Source organism: Mytilus galloprovincialis, chromosome 2 (genome assembly GCF_965363235.1).
Source record: "Mytilus galloprovincialis chromosome 2, xbMytGall1.hap1.1, whole genome shotgun sequence".
Lineage (NCBI taxonomy): Eukaryota > Metazoa > Mollusca > Bivalvia > Mytilida > Mytilidae > Mytilus > Mytilus galloprovincialis.
Genome location: NC_134839.1, coordinates 100,647,522 through 100,667,311, shown reverse-complemented (window position 1 = coordinate 100,667,311; position 19,790 = coordinate 100,647,522). Strand labels below are relative to the sequence as shown.

At 31.8% G+C, this 19,790-nt stretch overlaps 1 protein-coding gene across 4 annotated transcripts in view; it reads right to left on the bottom strand.

Annotated features, from left to right (window-relative positions):
• Nucleotides 1–3,729: 3,729 nt before the first annotated feature.
• Nucleotides 3,730–19,790, bottom strand: part of LOC143065129 (mediator of RNA polymerase II transcription subunit 24-like) — a 49,242-nt gene continuing 33,181 nt past the window's right edge. For 3 of the 4 annotated variants that reach the window (XM_076238498.1, XM_076238497.1, XM_076238500.1), the window contains 6 exons: nucleotides 18,592–18,650; nucleotides 16,251–16,338; nucleotides 15,485–15,502; nucleotides 11,587–11,661; nucleotides 6,414–6,559; nucleotides 3,730–4,286 (listed from right to left, as the gene is read on the bottom strand). In XM_076238498.1, the coding sequence (XP_076094613.1) occupies nucleotides 4,125–4,286; nucleotides 6,414–6,559; nucleotides 11,587–11,661; nucleotides 15,485–15,502; nucleotides 16,251–16,338; nucleotides 18,592–18,650 (548 nt within the window). In that variant the 3' untranslated portion in view covers nucleotides 3,730–4,124. The remainder of the gene's footprint in view (nucleotides 4,287–6,413; nucleotides 6,560–11,586; nucleotides 11,662–15,484; nucleotides 15,503–16,250; nucleotides 16,339–18,591; nucleotides 18,651–19,790) is intronic. The other variant, XM_076238499.1, reaches the window with a different exon arrangement.

Below are 19,790 nucleotides of genomic sequence, written 5' to 3'. Positions count from 1 at the left end.
TTAATTGAAGATCTTACTTTGCTGAACATTATTGCTGTTTACAGTTTATTTCTATCTATAATTATATTCAAGATAATAAACAAAAACAGCAAAATTTCCTTAAAATTATCAATTCAGGGGCAGCAACCCAACAACAGGTTGTCTGATTCATCTGAAAATTTCAGGGCAGATAGATCTTGACCTGATAAACAATATTACCCACGTCAGATTTGCTCTAAATGCTTTGGTTTTTGAGTTATAAGCCAAAAACTGCATTTGACCCCTATGTTCTATTTTTAGAAATGGCGACCATGTTTGTTGATAGATCATAACTTCGGATACAATTTACAAACTAAATACCCTAAGGAACATTCAGTTAAAGTTTGGAAGTATTTGGCCCAGTAGTTTCAGAGGAGAAGATTTTTGTAAAAGATTACTAAGATTTACGAAAAATGGTTAAAAATTGACTATAAAGGGCAATAACTCCTAAAGGGGTCAACTGACCATTTCCGTCATGTTGACTTATTTGTAAATCTTACTTTGCTGAACATTATTGCTGTTTACAGTTTATCTCTATCTATAATAATATTCAAGATAATAACCAAAAACAGCAAAATTTCTTTAAAATTACCAATTCAGGGGCAGTAACCCAACAACAGGTTGTCTGATTCATCTGAAAATTTCAGGGCAGATAGATCTTGACCTGATAAACAATATTATCCATGTCAGATTTGCTCTAAATGCTTTGGTTTTTGAGTTATAAGCCAAAAACTGCATTTGACCCCTATGTTCTATTTTTAGCAATGGCGACCATGTTTGTTGATAGATCACAACTTCGGATACAATTTACAAACTAGATACCCTAAGGAACATTCAGTTAAAGTTTGGAAGTATTTGGCCCAGTAGTTTCAGAGGAGAAGATTTTTGTAAAAGATTACTAAGATTTACGAAAAATGGTTAAAAATTGACTATAAAGGGCATAACTCCTAAAGGGGTCAACTGACCATTTCCGTCATGTTGACTTATTTGTAAATCTTACTTTGCTGAACATTATTGCTGTTTACAGTTTATCTCTATCTATAATAATATTCAAGATAATAACCAAAAACAGAAAAATTTCCTTAAAATTACCAATTCAGGGGCAGCAACCCAACAACAGGTTGTCTGATTCATCTGAAAATTTCAGGGCAGATAGATCTTGACCTGATAAACAATATAACCCCGTCAGATTTGCTCTAAATGCTTTGGTTTTTGAGTTATAAGCCAAAAACTGCATTTGACCCCTATGTTCTATTTTTAGCAATGGCGACCATGTTTGTTGATAGATCATAACTTCGGATACAATTTACAAACTAGATACCCTAAGGAACATTCAATTAAAGTTTGGAAGTATTTGGCCCAGTAGTTTCAGAGGTGAAGATTTTTGTAAAAAATTACTAAGATTTACGAAAAATGGTTAAAAATTGACTATAAAGGGCAATAACTCCTAAAGGGGTCAACTGACCATTTCCGTCATGTTGACTTATTTGTGAATCTTACTTTGCTGAAAATTATTACTGTTTACAGTTTATCTCTATCTATAATAATATTCAAGATAATAACCAAAAACAGCAAAATTTCCTTAAAATTACCAATTCAGGGGCAGCAACCCAACAAAGGGTCGTCTGATTCATCTGAAAATTTCAGGGCAGATAGATCTTGATCTGATAAACAATATTACCTCATGTCAGATTTGCTCTAAATGCTTTGGTTTTTGAGTTATAAGCCAAAAACTGCATTTGACCCCTATGTTCTATTTTTAGCAATGGCGACCATGTTTGTTGATAGATCAAAACTTCGGATACAATTTATAAATTAGATACCCTAAGGAACATTCAGTTAAAGTTTGAAAGTATTTGGCCCAGTAGTTTCAGAGGAGAAGATTCTTGAAATAGTTTACGACGACGACAGCTGACGACAGACGACGACGAACGACGACAGACGCCAAGTGATGGCATAAGCTCACTTGTCCCTTCGGGATAGGTGAGCTAAAAAGACCAAAACTCAAAAACTTAACTTGACCACCGAACCATGAAAATGAGGTCAAGGTCACATGACATCTGCCCGCTAGATAGGTACACCTTACAATCATTCCATACAACAAATATAGTAGACCTATTGCATATAGTATGAGAAAAACAGACCAAAACACAAAAATTTAACTATAACCACTGAACCATGAAAATGAGGTCAAGGTCAGATGACACCTGCCAGTTAGACATGTACACCTTACAGTCCTTCCATACACTGAATATACTAGCCCTATTGCTTGTAGTATCTGAGATATGGACTTGACCACCAAAACTTAACCTTGTTCACTGATCCATGAAATGAGGTCGAGGTCAAGTGAAAACTGTCTGACAGACGTGAGGACCTTTCAAGGTACGCACATATCAAATATAGTTATCCTATTACTTATAATAAGAGAGAATTCAACATTACAAAAAATCTGAACTTTTTTTTCAAGTTGTCACTGAACCTTGAAAATGAGGTCAAGGACATTGGACATGTGAGTGACGGAAACTTTGTAACATGAGGCATCTATATATAAAGTATGAAGCATCCAGGTCTTCCACCTTCTAAAATATAAAGCTTTTAAGAAGTTAGCTAACACCGCCGCCGCCGGATCACTATCCCTATGTCGAGCTTTCTGCAACAAAAGTTGCAGGCTCGACAAAAACTACATCGTATAAGATATTTAACTCTATGAAGGTCTTCATTTCACAACGCATGAGGGTAATTGGATTATTGATTGTATCATTAGAAAGGGGGACTATGTGCGTTTATATTTGTTTTCCTCCGATTAAAGTTTATCCATAAATTTTCTTTTTAAATCCAGTTTACATACTATTTTTGTCTATGTTGGCAATGCATTTAAGAGATCATGTAAAATATCTTAACTTGACATTCAACCATACATAGATGATAACACAATAAGAATTTATGGTATGGTTGCCCAGGTATTTCAGGGTCTGTGTTTTTCATTTGTTTTTAGTTTCAATGTCAAATATTATTGTTTGTCCTTGAATGTCTTATTTGTAACCGGTTTTGTCTTTTGTTCTCAGTTTGCCCTTTTTCTTAGATAGTTTTGGGTTGTCAACACTTCTTTTTAAGATTATGTTTTCTTCTCCTTTAATGTATATCCATATACCATATATCATCGGGGAGAGGTTTAACATTTTCAATGTCAATATAGAATAAATATCTTATTGCTGTTGTCGATATCGCCGATATCGCGGTCTTGGTTGTTCATACACTTTTTTAATTCAAAATATTCGATACAGTGTTGTTATTGTCGATATTCGACGATATCGACAGTATGTATTTTCATGCTATCTTCATTCATCATGATATCGTACCGAAATTGTCGATATCAACAGTGTGTTTTGTCACGGTGTATTCGTTTGTCGATATCGATTCCATATCAACATCTTGTTTGGTCTTGGACATGTATGAAGCTGACTAGTCTTTGCTCTAACTCCTTCATAATGCATGATTAGGGGAGTAAAAGAAAATACCAATTTTAAAATCTTTAGTTTGCACAGGCAGGGTTTGAACCAACGACCTCCTGCCCTCTAGACAAACAAGTTAATATGAGACAAATGAGATAGATTTCTTGAATAAAGAGGTGATAGGTGCCAATGAAACAATAACATTCATCTCACTTTCCACAATATTCAACACAGGTAGAAGGCAATAGTGAACACAATAAACCATAGCACTTCATTTATTTCATATTTATGACAATTCAATTGCAACAGTACAATTATACAACAGATTTTATAGAAGCAAATGCTTAAGAAGAATAAGATTCTCATAACATTTCTCAAATACAGTCAAATTGTCCAGAAACAGTAGTGAATACAAAACTGGTACAAAAAGTACTATTCTGAAGTTGCATTTGTATTTACTGGAATTTACTACTAGTATATTCATGTCTTTTAATATGCACATCTGCCATACATACATAAGTATGAATTCACAACAGTATTGAACACATTCTGGTATAGATATAGTTCCTCGTCACATTGCACATGCTACTGAAAGATCAGAATACTTGATTAAAAATCAAGCTAATGAGTTCAACATTTAAACTAATCTGATTTTCAGCTGTTTCTGTCTACATTTATATAGTCATGTTTATATCTTGCATTTTGACACACTGCCTTCGCAGCCCACTTCCTTCCTGTCAAGGTTGAAAGGTCACAGATGTGAAGTATCTGTTGATTGGTGAACACAGCAGGCATGTTTCTCATGATCTGACTTAGCTGTAAAATAAAGAATATCACAAAATGTTAAACTTTTGTCATTTGATTTTACAAAAAGATGTAGTACATTTTCTTCTCTATTTACACTATCTACGGGTTAGTTTCCAACATGGAACATTATTGTCCAATCTAATTAAGAACTGATCTCTCATCGCTCCCGTTTTCTGATATGTCCCACGCGACATATCAGAAAATGGGAGCGATGAGAGATCGGTTTTTAATTAGATTGATTACTGTCACACTTGGAATGCCTACCAACATTTTATTTAATTCTCCAGTTGTTGTTTTCTTTTAGAATACTATTTGCACAAAAGTGCATATGCTGAAATGTCTCACCTTCTTTACTAACCATTTATTTTATGTTGATAGTCCTAAATATAAAGCTGTACTACAACTATCATATCAACTTAATTATATTTATGAAAATGAGGTGACGGTCAGATAAACCAAACTGGAATAACATGTACACTTTGCATTCATTCCATAAACCAAATATGCTTTAAATATAGTTGACCTATCGCAAATAGTATCTTAGAAACAAATTTAACCAGGAAAACAATGAACAACGAACCATGAAAATGAGGTCATGGTCACATTCCATACCTCAAATAAAGTGGACCTAATGCATACAGTATTAGAAATACAGACAAAAAAACAACAACTTAACTATAACCATGCACTGAAACATGAAAATGAGGTCACGGTCAGATGAGACCTGCCAGTTGGACGTGTACACCTTACAATTAGTCCATACATCAAATATAGTAGACTTATTGCTAATAGTATCTGAGAAATGGACTAGAAAACAAAAAAACATAAACTTTTTCACTGATCCATGAAATGAGGTCTAGGTCAAGTGAAAACTGTCTGACAAGCATGAGGACCTTGCAACTTGCAACGTATGTACATACCAAATATATTTATCTTATTACTCATATTAAGAGTATTCAAGTAGTCACTGAAGCAGATCAGTAGTCAGATCACAGACATATATATGACTATAAATAATGGTGTTAAAGCACTTTTATAACTTCTACAAATAACAGTACTTATTGGAAAATTTAAAAATAATGATATCCTACCGTAGTCTAAAATCGTTCATCTTGTCAGTTCGTTAGGTATTTGTGTTTGAACTTAAAACACGGGGAAACTCCGCACTGACGTCACTACGCTACTTCCGGCGTAGAAAAACAGAGGAGAATACGTTTTTTCTGCACTTTTGAATAAAAATACATTTCTGAAGGTAAGTTTTCATTGTTGTTCTCAATTATTGCTAAAAAATGCCAATTTTCTAATGCCCGTTTCAATCCCGACTTCCGAATGTCTAAAAACATTCTAGAACTTCACAAAATCCCACTTCCGGCCTCCATCGCTTTGTGTACATTCCATTCAGCGTCATCAATCTTGTGGCAGGCAATACAGGTCAAGCAAATCGTATTTTTAGGAATTTTAAAATGACATGCTCCTTACGTCTTTTGCAATTTTCCCGCGAAAAAAGCCCAACCAAAATGAAAGGAAAACTAATTGAAAAAACGATGCCCATGCCATAATTTTGTACAGGAATATAGAGTAGGTTAATAAAAAACAATTTACATTTATTTTTCATACAATTTTCTTTTTATTCATTATAAAAAGATCGATATTCTGACCATCATGACTGTAGGTAAATATTCATACAGAATTCCATTGATGTTAAAAGGGATGGCAAAAAAATAGTTTTCCTGTTGTATAAAACCCAAAATTATTGCAAACTATTTTGAAGCAATATCCCACAAAGAAATAACGTAATTGCCGTAGACTGAAAAATCCCCTAATTGACAGTAGAGCAATTTGATTGGGTAGAACGAATTGTCATCACGTGATTTTGACGCCATTGAAATTTAAATGTAAACAAACAAGGTCAGAAGGTTCAGTATGGGACAGCATCGTACATTTAGTTACTGACAAATAATTATGAGTTACCAAGCTTGACAATGCATGGTAATAAAAAATGAAAGCTAAGTCTACAGAAAAAATAAGAAAAAAATAGCCTTAGGATAACGACTTATCAACACACCTGGATATATCTTTTTTCAATTTTTTTACTTTTGTTATACATTGTAATATTTATTTATTTTAGACACTCACCATTTGAGGAGGCATAAACTGCAAGATACCTCTTGAATACTGTGGTCCACATTTAATGGCTTCTTCTATAAAGGACACAATGAAACTGATTTGTGGACCTACACTTCTCTCCTGACTTATAGCATTCATCAATCGGAACATATTTACTGAAAAAAACAACTTTGAAATATAAAACAGTTCATTCAACATACCAGTACCAATAAAGTTATAACATTAGAAGAAGTTGTACACAGCATCTAACATATTACATTTACTTTGTTGAAGTATAAATTTGCAGATAAATTAAGTTCATATATTTAATGACTGTGAAAATAAGGTAAAGCTAATGATTTATACCAACACTTACCAACATGCCTATATTACATTTTTAATCAAACATCTCAACTTTGTTTTATGCATGCTTTTAAAAACAAGAGGCTCTCAAGAGCCTGAATCGCTCACCTTCAATTTTTTTTGTTTAAATCATTCATCAATGATTATTTTTGCTTTTCAGTGTGTGCTAAAATATGCCATTCAAACATTCTTTGTATCTGTCATATTTTCTTCACAGGCAAAAATAATGCATTTTACCCCTAGCAACATTGGCTATTTTTCTTGAAGTAAAAGGAAATGAAAGAACATTTAAAATTAATAATAATTAGAGTTATCTCTCTTTGCATATTTTAAGTCAGTGTGTAGAAACCAAAAAAATAACTAAATCTATATAAATTAAGTTAATTATCTCCCTTCAAATATTTCAGACCAAGAATATCTTCCTTTATGCACATTCTCTGGTCATGTACTGGATCTGTGTAAAGTTTAATTAATATTGGTACAGTCATTTAGGAGGAGTTGTGCTTATCTCCCTTGAAAAAAATCTTACCAGAAATATCTTCCTTCATGCACATCTACAGGTTGTGTACAAAAACTGGGTAAAGTTTCATCAATTTTGATTAATCTGTTTAGGAGTAGTTGCGCTTACAGACTTGTTGCCATTTATAGCTATATTTAACGTAAGTTAAATCAATTATCTCCCTTAAAATAATTCCGACCAGAAATATTTTCCTTCATGCACATCCTCAGGTTGTGTACTACAACTGTGTGAAGTTTCATTAATATTGGTCCATCCATTATAAAGGAGGAGTTGCGTTTACGAGACATATGGACAGACAGACGGACAGACAGGGTGATTCCTATATACTTCCCCAAAACTTTGTTTTTTTGGGGTATAAAAAACACAAATTAATACAAGTTACCCTAAGGATTGTAACGTTTTAAGTTAAAGTGAAATTGGTTCAGTAGTTTAAGAGAAAAAGATTTTTTTAAGTTAGCAAACAATGAAAAATTGTGTAAAATTATCATTAAAGGGCAATAACTCCTTAAGGCATCAACTGGCATTTTTAGTCATTAAACTTATTTGTAGATCTTACTTTGATAAACATTTTTGTTTATCTCTATCTATAATAATATTCAAGATAATAACCAAAAACTGCAAAATTTGCTTAAAATTACCAATTAAGTGGCAACAACCCCACAGTGAGTATCAATTTGTCTGAAAATTTCAGGGCTGATAGATCTTGACCTAATAAACACTTAAACTCCTCAGCATATTTGCTCTAAATGCTTTAGTTTTTGAAATACAAGCCAAAAACTGCATTTTAACCTATGTTCTATTTTAAGCCATGGCGGCCATGTTTTTTACAAAACACAAACTTTATACAAGATACCCTTAGAATCATTTAGCATAAGTTTACCTGCAATTGGTTCAGTACTTTCAGAGAAGAAGATTTTTGAAAGTTAACAAATATGATGAACAAATTGTGTAAAATTGTCTTTAAAGGCCAATAACTCCTTAAGGGGTCAATTTACAATTTTGGTCATTATATCTTATTTGTAGATCTTACTTAGCTGAAAATTTTTCTCATTTAAACTTTCTTTCTATCTACTATAATTTTAAAGATAATAATTCAAAACCTGTAAAATTTCCTAAAAAAATAACTATATCTGACATTTACCCAACAATAGGTTGTTCAATTAGCCTGAAAATTACATAGCAGATAGATCTTGACCTTTTCATCACTTTGACTCCCTGTCACTTTTGCTCTTACTGATTTAGTTTTTGAGATATAAGCCAAAAACTGCATTTGACCCCTATGTTCTATTTTTAGCAATGGCGACCATGTTTGTTGATAGATCAAAACTTTGGATACAATTTATAAACTAGATACCCTAAGGAACATTCAGTTGAAGTTTGGAAGTATTTGGCCTAGTAGTTTCAGAGGAGAAGATTCTTGAAAAACTGCATTTTACCCTGTGTTCTATTTTTAGCCATGACAGCCATGTTTTTTGACGAAATAGAAAATAAAACACAAACTTTATTTTATACACCCTACTGATCATTCAGTTGAAGTTTGGTTGAATTTGGTTGAGTAGTTTTAGAGGAGAAGATTTTTTAAAGTTAGCAAATATGATGAACAAATTGTGAAAAATTGTCATTAAAGGACAATAACCCCTTAAGGGGTCAATTGACAATTTTGGTCATATTAACTTATTTGTAGATCTTACTTTGCTGATCATTTTTGCTGTTTACAGTTTATCTTTATCTATAACAATATTCAAGATAATGACCAACAAGAGGCTCTCAAGAGCCTGAATCGCTCACCTGAATTTTTTTGGTTTAATCTCTCATCAATGATTATTTTGGCTTTCCAATTTATTTAAATGTTCTTTGAATCGTCCTATTTTCTTCAAAAGCAAAAAAAAATCATTTTCTCCTATGTTCTATTTTAGCCATAGGAGCTATGTTTCTTGACATACAAGGAAATGAAATATAAAATTTATACTAGATACTCTGAAACTCTGAAACTCATTTAGCCTAAGTTTGGCTGAAATTGATACAGCAGTTTCATAAGAGAAGATTTTTTAAAGTAAGTCAACATGATGAACAAATTGTGAAAAAAGTCTTTAAAGGGCAATAACTCCTAAAGAGGTCAATTGACAATTTTGGTCAAATTGACTTATTTGTAGATCTTACTTTGCTGATCATATTTGCTGTTTACAGTTTATCTTTATCTATAATAATATTCAAGATAATGACCAAAAACTGCAAAATTTCCTTAAAATTACCAATTAAGTGGCAGCAACCCAACAATTGGATGTTTGATTCATCTGAAAATTTCAGGGCTGATAGATATTGACCTAATGAACATTTTTACTCCAGTCAGATTTGCTCTTAATGCTTTCGTTTTTGAGATATAAGCCAAAAACTGCATTTGACCCCTATGTTCTATTTTAAGTAACGGCGGCCATGTTTTTTGACGGATCAAAAATCAAAGCACACACTTTGTGCAGGATAATCTAAGGAACAACCATGCTAAGTTTTAACCAAATCCATTCAGTAGTTTCAGAGGAGAAGATTTTTTAAAGTTAGCAAATATGATGAACAAATTGTGAAAAATTGTCATTAAAGGACAATAACCCCTTGAGGGGTCAATTGACAATTTTGGTCATATTAACTTATTTGTAGATCTTACTTTGCTGATCTTTTTTGCTGTTTACAGTTTATCTTTATCTATAATAATATTCAAGATAATGACCAAAAACTGCAAAATTTCCTTAAAATTACCAATTAAGTGGCAACAACCCAACAATGGTTTGTTTGATTCATCTGAAAATTTCAGGGCTGATAGATCTTGACCTACTAAACATTTTTACTCCATGTCAGATTTGCTCTAAATACTTTCGTTTTTGAGATATAAGCCAAAAACTGCATTTGACCCCTATGTTCTATTTTAAGTAACGGCGGCCATGTTTTTTGACGGATCAAAAATCAAAGCACACACTTTGTGCAGGATAATCTAAGGAACAATCATGCTAAGTTTTAACCAAATCCATTCAGTAGTTTCAGAGGAGAAGATTTTTTAAAGTTAGCAAATATGATGAACAAATTGTGAAAAATTGTCATTAAAGGACAATAACCCCTTAAGGGGTCAATTGACAATTTTGGTCATATTAACTTATTTGTAGATCTTACTTTGCTGATCTTTTTTGCTGTTTACAGTTTATCTTTATCTATAATAATATTCAAGATAATGACCAAAAACTGCAAAATTTCCTTAAAATTACCAATTAAGTGGCAGCAACCCAACAATGGTTTGTTTGATTCATCTGAAAATTTCAGGGCTGATAGATCTTGACCTAATGAACATTTTTACCCCATGTCAGATTTGCTCTAAATGCTTTCGTTTTTGAGATATAAACCAAAAACTGCATTTGACCCCTATGTTCTATTTTAAGTAACGGCGGCCATGTTTTTTGACGGATCAAAAATCGAAGCGCACATTTTGTGCAGGATATACTAAGGAACAATCATGTTAAGTTTCATTCAAATCCATTTAGTAGTTTCAGAGGAGAAGATGTTTGAAAAATTGTTAACGACGACAGACGACGACGACGACGACGACGACGACGACGACGACGGACGCCAAGTGATGAGAAAAGCTCACATGGCCTTTTAGGCCAGGTGAGCTAAAAACTGCAAAATTTCCTTAAAATTACCAATTAAGTGGCAGCAACCCAACAATGGGTTGTTTGATTCATCTGAAAATTTCAGGGCTGATAGATCTTGACCTAATGAACATTTTTACTCCATGTCAGATTTGCTCTAAATGCTTTCGTTTTTGAGATATAAGCCAAAAACTGCATTTGACCCCTATGTTCTATTTTTAGCAATGGCGACCATGTTTGTTGATAGATCAAAACTTCGGATACAATTTATAAACTAGATACCCTAAGGAACATTCAAATAAAGTTTGGAAGTATTTGGCCTAGTAGTTTCAGAGGAGAAGATTCTTGAAATAGTTTACGACAAAACTAAAAGTATTCCTTGGGTCAACTGATGAAAATGTGTACAATAATATTACATTTTTTCTACTGAGCAACATGACTGGTGCCACATGTGGAACAGGATTTGCTTATACTTCTGGTGCACCTGAGATCACCCCTTTACGTGGGTCTCTAGAGTTGTTCCGTCTTTAGTTTTCTATGTTGTATGTCTTTTGGTCTTGTTTTGCATTGGTATTGAGTTTATTTTGACTCATGAGTTTGATAGCCACTTTGTTCTATTTGGCTGTTTTTTGCATATTAACAACAAATGCAGACATAATTTCAATTGATATTAATTTCATGTAATTACCAAGTGCCTTATTTAAGTGGTCTTTAGCATCAAATGTTGGTGATGTCTCTCCATCTTCTTTTGCTGTCAAGAAATCTAGACAAGAGAACATAAAAATAATTGTTAAATTATATAAAATGTAAGATAGAAAACATATAACAGTTAATTCCCCCCTGACTGATTAGTAGCTTCATTTTACTTTTTTACTTGACTGCATACCAGAAAGTTCTAACACAAAAATGTAAACTCTGGAGTTAAAAGTCGGTAACAGGAAAATAGTTTATTAGATAGGCTAAAATTAGAAAAATTGATTTTTTTTTAGTTTTTAAAACATTTTTATCTACTGAGGAAATCATTTTATTTGTAAATCAGTTAAATATGTTGACTTGTGAGCAGTTAACAATCTATTGACAATTTTTCATTGTGGAAAATAAAAAACAAATTCCTTGAAATAATAACAGTGCTGATAATATAAATATACTGAAAATAATCATAAGAACTAAAATCAATTGATAAAAAAGTTAAGGACAAATAAAAACAAATTCATAAAAAAGCAAGCAAAGAGGAAGCTATATCTTTTTATATAATATACCAGTCTGGTTGACAAACATTTCCAAAATTAAACATTATTTATCTTTGAAACTCATACTCATAACACACACAGTCTGTACACACAGGAAAATATGATGAAACACTCAACACACAATCTTTACATACAGGCAAATATGTCATTACTTTCAACACACAGGCTTTACAAAGCCTTATCACCTATTTTCATTTATAATTTCAGTAAATGTATTTGCATTTGTAATTCTGTAATTGTGTAGTATTACCTGATTTTTGCTTAATTTGTTTTAAGTTATTTGAAGCAACTCTGCAAAACGGTTTTGAAATTTTGGTAGTAAAATGCAAATGTTGAAATTAAAATGGCAATATGCAAATGTTGAAATTAAAATGGCAATACATAAACATGTAAACTATGCAAATCTTTTAAAGTCCATGACTGAAGGTACTGGTTCAAATAACTTCCATAGAATAAGAAGTGCCAATGCTTATTAAATTACCATTGACTTATAACAAGTTGTTAGTTATCCTTAAGGTTTATGTACCCTTCTGTAGCCATTTTTGTACGAACTTTTCAAACTTCAATTGTATCAAAACTACAGATATTATGAATAATAGAGATAGGCCATTTTGTACATATTCCAAGGGGAAACATGATGCAAAGCATTATTTTTTACTGTTCCATTGCATTTAATAGAAAAAGAGGACTTTGTGGCAAATAAATCAAGATTTTTATAGAAAATCCACAGCCTTTATCCTTGTACTCTCATATTTGGCAATTTGATGACTGATAGATATAGGATTATTGCATGCAGTGCTAGCATTGATTTCCTTAAAACAAGTTTATAAATGTAGCTATTGGTTAAGACAAGTATAAATATGGCCAAAATCAAGTACACCTTTTAGGGTGCGCTCGACTTTAGTGACTCAGCACGAGGTGTTTTGGAATTTACAGGTTACTTAGAACTTTTTGTAAAAATTAAACACTAGCACATCATAGAAAATCAAGTGAGTAATTTATGTTTCAAATTTTATAACAAAAATCTCTGTATTAAAGGCTGTGGATTTTCTATAAAAATCTTGATTTATTTGCCACAAAGTCCTCTTTTTCTATCAAATGCAATGAAACAGTAAAAAATAATGCGTTGCATCAAGTTTCCCCTTGGAACATGTACTAAATGGCCTATCTCTATTATTTATTATATTTTTAGTTTTGATACAATTGAGGTTTGAAAAGTTCGTACAAAAATGGCTACAGAAGGGTACATAAACCTTAAACTAACATAAACGCAAACTTAAACTTGTAAACTATGTAAAAGTTTCAAAGTTAAAGAACCATGACTGAAGTGGGGTCAAATAATCTTCATGGAAATGAGCTGTGTTAATGCTAATACATCTGCATACCAAATACTATTAACTTACCACTAATGGTTTCCCTTAAACTGACCTAATCACAAACTTTAACATGTATACTAAGCAAAACTTTCAAAGTCAATTGACCATGACTGAGGGGGCAGGGCCAATTAATCTTTATGATAAATGAGATGTTCCTGTGCTAATACAACTGCATACCAAATATCATTAACCTACTACTAGTGGTTCCTGATTAAGTGAGATAATCACAGACTAATACATATTTGACGCCACCACAGCAGACAACACTGCTCCCAAGTTTCTTTTACTTTACTTTGTAGAAACAAGTATATGCTTTACTTTTTGACAAATCAAACATTTATATGTCCTGGTATTAAATGGAAAATTTAAGATGAGAAAAAAAAAAAATTCAACAAGCAAATAAATTTAATATTAAACTTGTACATAAGTCTCTAAGAATCTTAGGTTAGCTTACAAATATGTTGTAAATACTAAGAACAAAAGATATAAAGTGACCAACAATGTTTCATTTCTAGGAAACAACTTTAATTCAATGTCCTAATTAAAAAAAAACTTTTATATTTCAAAAGTGAACACTAGCAACAACTTATAGTATTCTGTCTGATTTTCATATATAAAATTATCTATATTAGATGAGAGCTGCTTCAGAAAGAAACCCATCTGATGCAAGTGCAGGTATACATGTACATTTATAAAACATTCATTGATTTTTGAACATTCAAATACGAAATAAATAATTTGGGTCAGTTATGTATGGTTCTTATAGCAACTAAATTTTCAAACAGTTTCAGACTTTCTGTAGAGATTTTTTCAACCAAAAATAGGTTAACAGATGTATTGATAGTCATTTGCATAAGGGTGATTTCTCTTAAACATGCAGCTCATTTTTGTCTGTGCATTAACACTGCAGATATAGTTTAACTTCATGTCAAACGTACATTAAAAATACAAAATGTGTTGGAGTATTGCATCAACATGTGAAACATGCAATTTTTTAATTTAACTTGAATAAAAAATATATTTTCACTGGACCACCTAGTTTTTATTTAAAATTCTTTTTTTCAAATTCTTCCATCGTATTAAACCTCCACCAAACTTTTAACTCTGATACCATTCCCAAATAAATGTGGAATAATGTTAAAATCTGTTGGGAAAGGATTAGAAATGTTACAAAAAAATAAGCTTTCATCAAAACTTTCTCATGTATTGGTGAAATAATTAACAAAATTTAACAAAGTTCATTTTGTATTCCTATTGATTAACTTTCTATTTTGTTTTTACCAGTATTTTATTTTGTATTAAAAATGGAAACAACACATTATAAGTTTTATGTGTATGAAGTGTTTTTCTGGATTTACCTTCCTAAAAGATGTATCAAAATACAATACCTTTTTTAAAACATACAAGTTACTTGACATTAATTCAAGGCTAAAAGCAAGATTTAACTTTTAAAATGTAACATTTCTATAATTAAACGCATGTAACTTTCTTGTTTGCCCTCAGTAAATATTTTAAACAAATATTTCTACAGATTTAATCCCAGTACTTTTTTTTTATTTTCATAGAAGTCAAAGGCAAATAATTCTGTAGGCAGTAAATAATTTTCCTTTACACAGGTTTTCAATTAAAATTTCCAAGAAAATCTCCAAAAATCAAAATAACTGACTAATTATCAGTCTGATGCAAATCAAGGTTATTATAAGCAAGTTTTAACAATTGAACTACTGTAACAGTTGGTAGTGAAAATAGAGAATATTGGACAGCCAAGATAATTTTCTCATGCCATTCATCATGGATTTAAAAAAAATCTTTATCATTATTAAAAGAAGAAACAGGACATACCTTTTCAGAAATTTGTTTAGAAAGTGGAGATTTGCAGACTTATGAAAAATTATTTGGGCAGCACATTCCAGTTAATATAAATAAGGGGCAATACCCCACTCCATACAAAGAGGCCTACCTTGTGTGCTGGACTCTCCTAATACATACAGTTCTAGTTAAACTTCTATATAAGTGACAATTTACTCAGATTCTGAATACATCATTCAATCCCTTATCATTTTGCCAATAGGCTGAAAATTCATGTTTGTATAAATAATTGAGCAATAACATGCTTCTTGAATTCCTTCTTTCAGTGAGTGGTCAATCTGTTGGTAGCTTCAGTTTCCCTGACTAAGCTTGTGGGTGTCCTGATAGAAGTTGCACAATTTTGTTTTTTTATTGTGTGTTTAAGTTTTACACCAAATGGTCTAGATAGGCAAAGGGACAGGTTTGTAAGACATGATAAGTTGGTTTATGTCCATCATATTTTGTGCCTGTATCAAGTCAAGTTATCTAGACCACAAGTTTCTAATTACTGTATGTCTTTGTATGTATGTTTGAGTGTTTATCAATCAGAGGAGTCAGGTGTTGGTGAATTATTTGTTCTGTTGCCTTGTCAAGCATTTTTCAATATAACTGTCATCTTTTTATGTTTTATGTTCACCCCCTGGTATGTGAATATTACTATGAAAAAAACAATTTTTGATCCATTTTCTACCATTTGTTGTTTTGAAAGACATTTAATAATAAAATCAAGATTTTATTATAATCAATGATAATAAACTGTGTTTATTGGTGCAGTCTGAATCGTATAAGAAAATAGACTATATTATCAGTTATCTTTCATTAAAGCTGAATTGATATGCAGTAAAACAAGAAGTCCCTACATTCCCCTATATACTAACCAAAGTTAAATCCTTCTGCATCTAACGTTAACTGTGGTTCCATTGTCTTACTACGTTTGACTGGACGACATTCTGGCTCTTCCATTTCCTAAAATTTTCATATAATTGGTTTTTTTTAATTTTTAGAGTGAATACAAACTATATTTCAAGCTATAGTTCCCATTTCTTTTTAAGAATGATGGTTGAAATGGCAGTTGTGAATCTTAGACCAACAGGGAAGATAGCATTTTGAATCATGTTAGTTTTCTTTTTTGTTATCAATTAACTATTGGTTAAACATGTAGGGTTCTATCATGAACAGGGTTTTTTCAACCAAATAACAAAGTAAATTGTCTAACACTTTCTAATGATTGAGATGGTGTACATTAAAGAGTCAATCACCCTCTTTCCAATTTCAATTAAGATTGTATAACATTCTCTAAGTTTATCCTACACCTACTAATTTGGCTAATACATGTTGGGTTTCCCCTTTTAGGTGTGTTGACCTCAGACTAGAAATTCACATACATAATTTAAATACCTCTAAACAGATATCAAAAGAGTTAAAATCATTTTTTAAACACATTAATACCCTATCAGCTTCATAGTATGCTAGATAACGACTTTGACATGTATAAGAGATGCATTAGATAGTATGCTAGATGACGACTTTGACATGTATAAGAGATGCATTAGATAGTATGCTAGATGACGACTTTGACATGTATAAGAGATGCCTTAGATAGTATGCTAGATGACGACTTTGACATGTATAAGAGATGCCTTAGATAGTATGCTAGATGACGACTTTGACATGTATAAGAGATGCATTAGATAGTATGCTAGATGACGACTTTGACATGTATAAGAGATGCCTTAGATAGTATGCTAGATGATGACTTTGACATATATAAGAGATGCCTTAGATAGTATGCTAGATGACGACTTTGACATATATAAGAGATGCATTAGATAGTATGCTAGATGACGACTTTGACATGTATAAGAGATGCATTAGATAGTATGCTAGATGACGACTTTGACATGTATAAGAGATGCATTAGATAGTATGCTAGATGACGACTTTGACATGTATAAGAGATGCATTAGATAGTATGCTAGATGACGACTTTGACATGTATAAGAGATGCATTAGATAGTATGCTAGATGACGACTTTGACATGTATAAGAGATGCATTAGATAGTATGCTAGATGACGACTTTGACATATATAAGAGATGCCTTAGATAGTATGACGACTTTGACATATATAAGAGATGCATTAGATAGTATGCTAGATGACGACTTTGACATATATAAGAGATGCATTAGATAGTATGCTAGATGACGACTTTGACATGTATAAGATATGCATTAGATAGTATGCTAGATGACGACTTTGACATGTATAAGAGATGCATTAGATAGTATGCTAGATGATGACTTTGACATGTATAAGAGATGCATTAGATAGTATGCTAGATGACGACTTTGACATATATAAGAGATGCCTTAGATAGTATGCTAGATGACGACTTTGACATATATAAGAGATGCATTAGATAGTATGCTAGATGACGACTTTGACATGTATAAGAGATGCATTAGATAGTATGCTAGATGACGACTTTGACATGTATAAGAGATGCATTAGATAGTATGCTAGATGACGACTTTGACATGTATAAGAGATGCATTAGATAGTATGCTAGATGACGACTTTGACATATATAAGAAATGCATTAGATAGTATGCTAGATGACGACTTTGACATATATAAGAGATGCCTTAGATAGTATGCTAGATGACGACTTTGACATATATAAGAAATGCATTAGATAGTATGCTAGATGACGACTTTGACATATATAAGAGATGCCTTAGATAGTATGCTAGATGACGACTTTGACATATATAAGAGATGCCTTAGATAGTATGCTAGATGACGACTTTGACATATATAAGAGATGCCTTAGATAGTATGCTAGATGACGACTTTGACATGTATAAGAGATGCATTAGATAGTATGCTAGATGACGACTTTGACATATATAAGAGATGCCTTAGATAGTATGCTAGATGACGACTTTGACATATATAAGAGATGCCTTAGATAGTATGCTAGATGACGACTTTGACATATATAAGAGATGCATTAGATAGTATGCTAGATGGCGACTTTGACACATATAAGAGATGCATTAGATAGTATGCTAGATGACGACTTTGACATGTATAAGAGATTGACATGTATAAGAGATGCATAAGGTTATCTTGTTATTATTGGCAGGGTTGGTTGAACTTGTAACTTGTAAGTCACCATATTTTTTTCTTGTTCAACTTCTTAACTGGTGACTTACATCTAATTCTATTTCCTTTCTTGATCTTTTTCTTCCTCTCCTTAAGTGAGACATTATATCTGAAAATAATTTTTTAAAATGAAAAAGCTTTACTACAAAAAAATATTATGATAGAAATTAATCAAAGTTACTCTGAATTGATAAAATTAATTATAAGTTGTTTATTCAGTGAAAATTTTAACTTTTTACTATAAACACAAGTACAAGAATGATCCTTTTCTTTCCTTTTTTTCCTTTTTATCTTTTATCTTGTTTAATTAAAGCTAACAATGTTGAACCAGATGCTCCGCAGGGCATAGCTTTATACGACCGCAGAGGTTGAACCCTGAACGGTTGGGGCAAGTATGGACACAACATTCAAGCTGGATTCAGCTCTAAATTTGGATTGTGATTAAATAGTTGACACAGCATGGGTTTCTGACACAGAATGAATGTGTTCTAATGAACTTAAAATTTTTGTTTTCTCTTAGAGCAATTCACTATGCTGTTGAATATTAACCCTCTCAAAAAAATGTTTGAAGAAATTTTCTTTTTTATTTATGAAATTTCAAATGAGAAAAATTGAACCCAATTTTTTTAATCACATCCCCCTTTCCCTTATTCCAAAACTAATCTCAATTAAAATTTCTAATGGAGTTTGCAACAATAACTACTCATTTAATATCAGTTGGTAGTAAAAAGTGAATATACATTGTATATTATATATAACAAAGATTTAAGTTGATTCTGGACAAAGAAAGATAACTCCAATTAAAAAAAAATCTTGCTATTGCACAATATTTTGCAATTAGATATTTCTTGCTTACTATTCTGGACAAAGAAAGATAACTCTAATTAAAAAAAAATTGCTATTTCACAATATTGTGCAATTAGATATTTCTTGCCATTGCGCAATACTGTGCAATTGAAAAGACTTGCTATTGCACAATACTTAATATAATAATTTTAGATCCTGATTTGGACCAACTTGAAAACTGGGCCCATAATAAAAAATCTAAGTACATTTTTGGATTCAGCATATCAAAGAACCCCAAGATTTCAATTTTTGTTAAAATCAGACTAAGTTTAATTTTGGACCCTTTGGACTTTAGTGTAGACCAATTTGAAAACAGGACCAAAAATGAAGAATCTACATACACAGTTAGATTTGGTATATCAAAGAACCCCATTTATTCAATTTTTAATGAAGTCAAACAAAG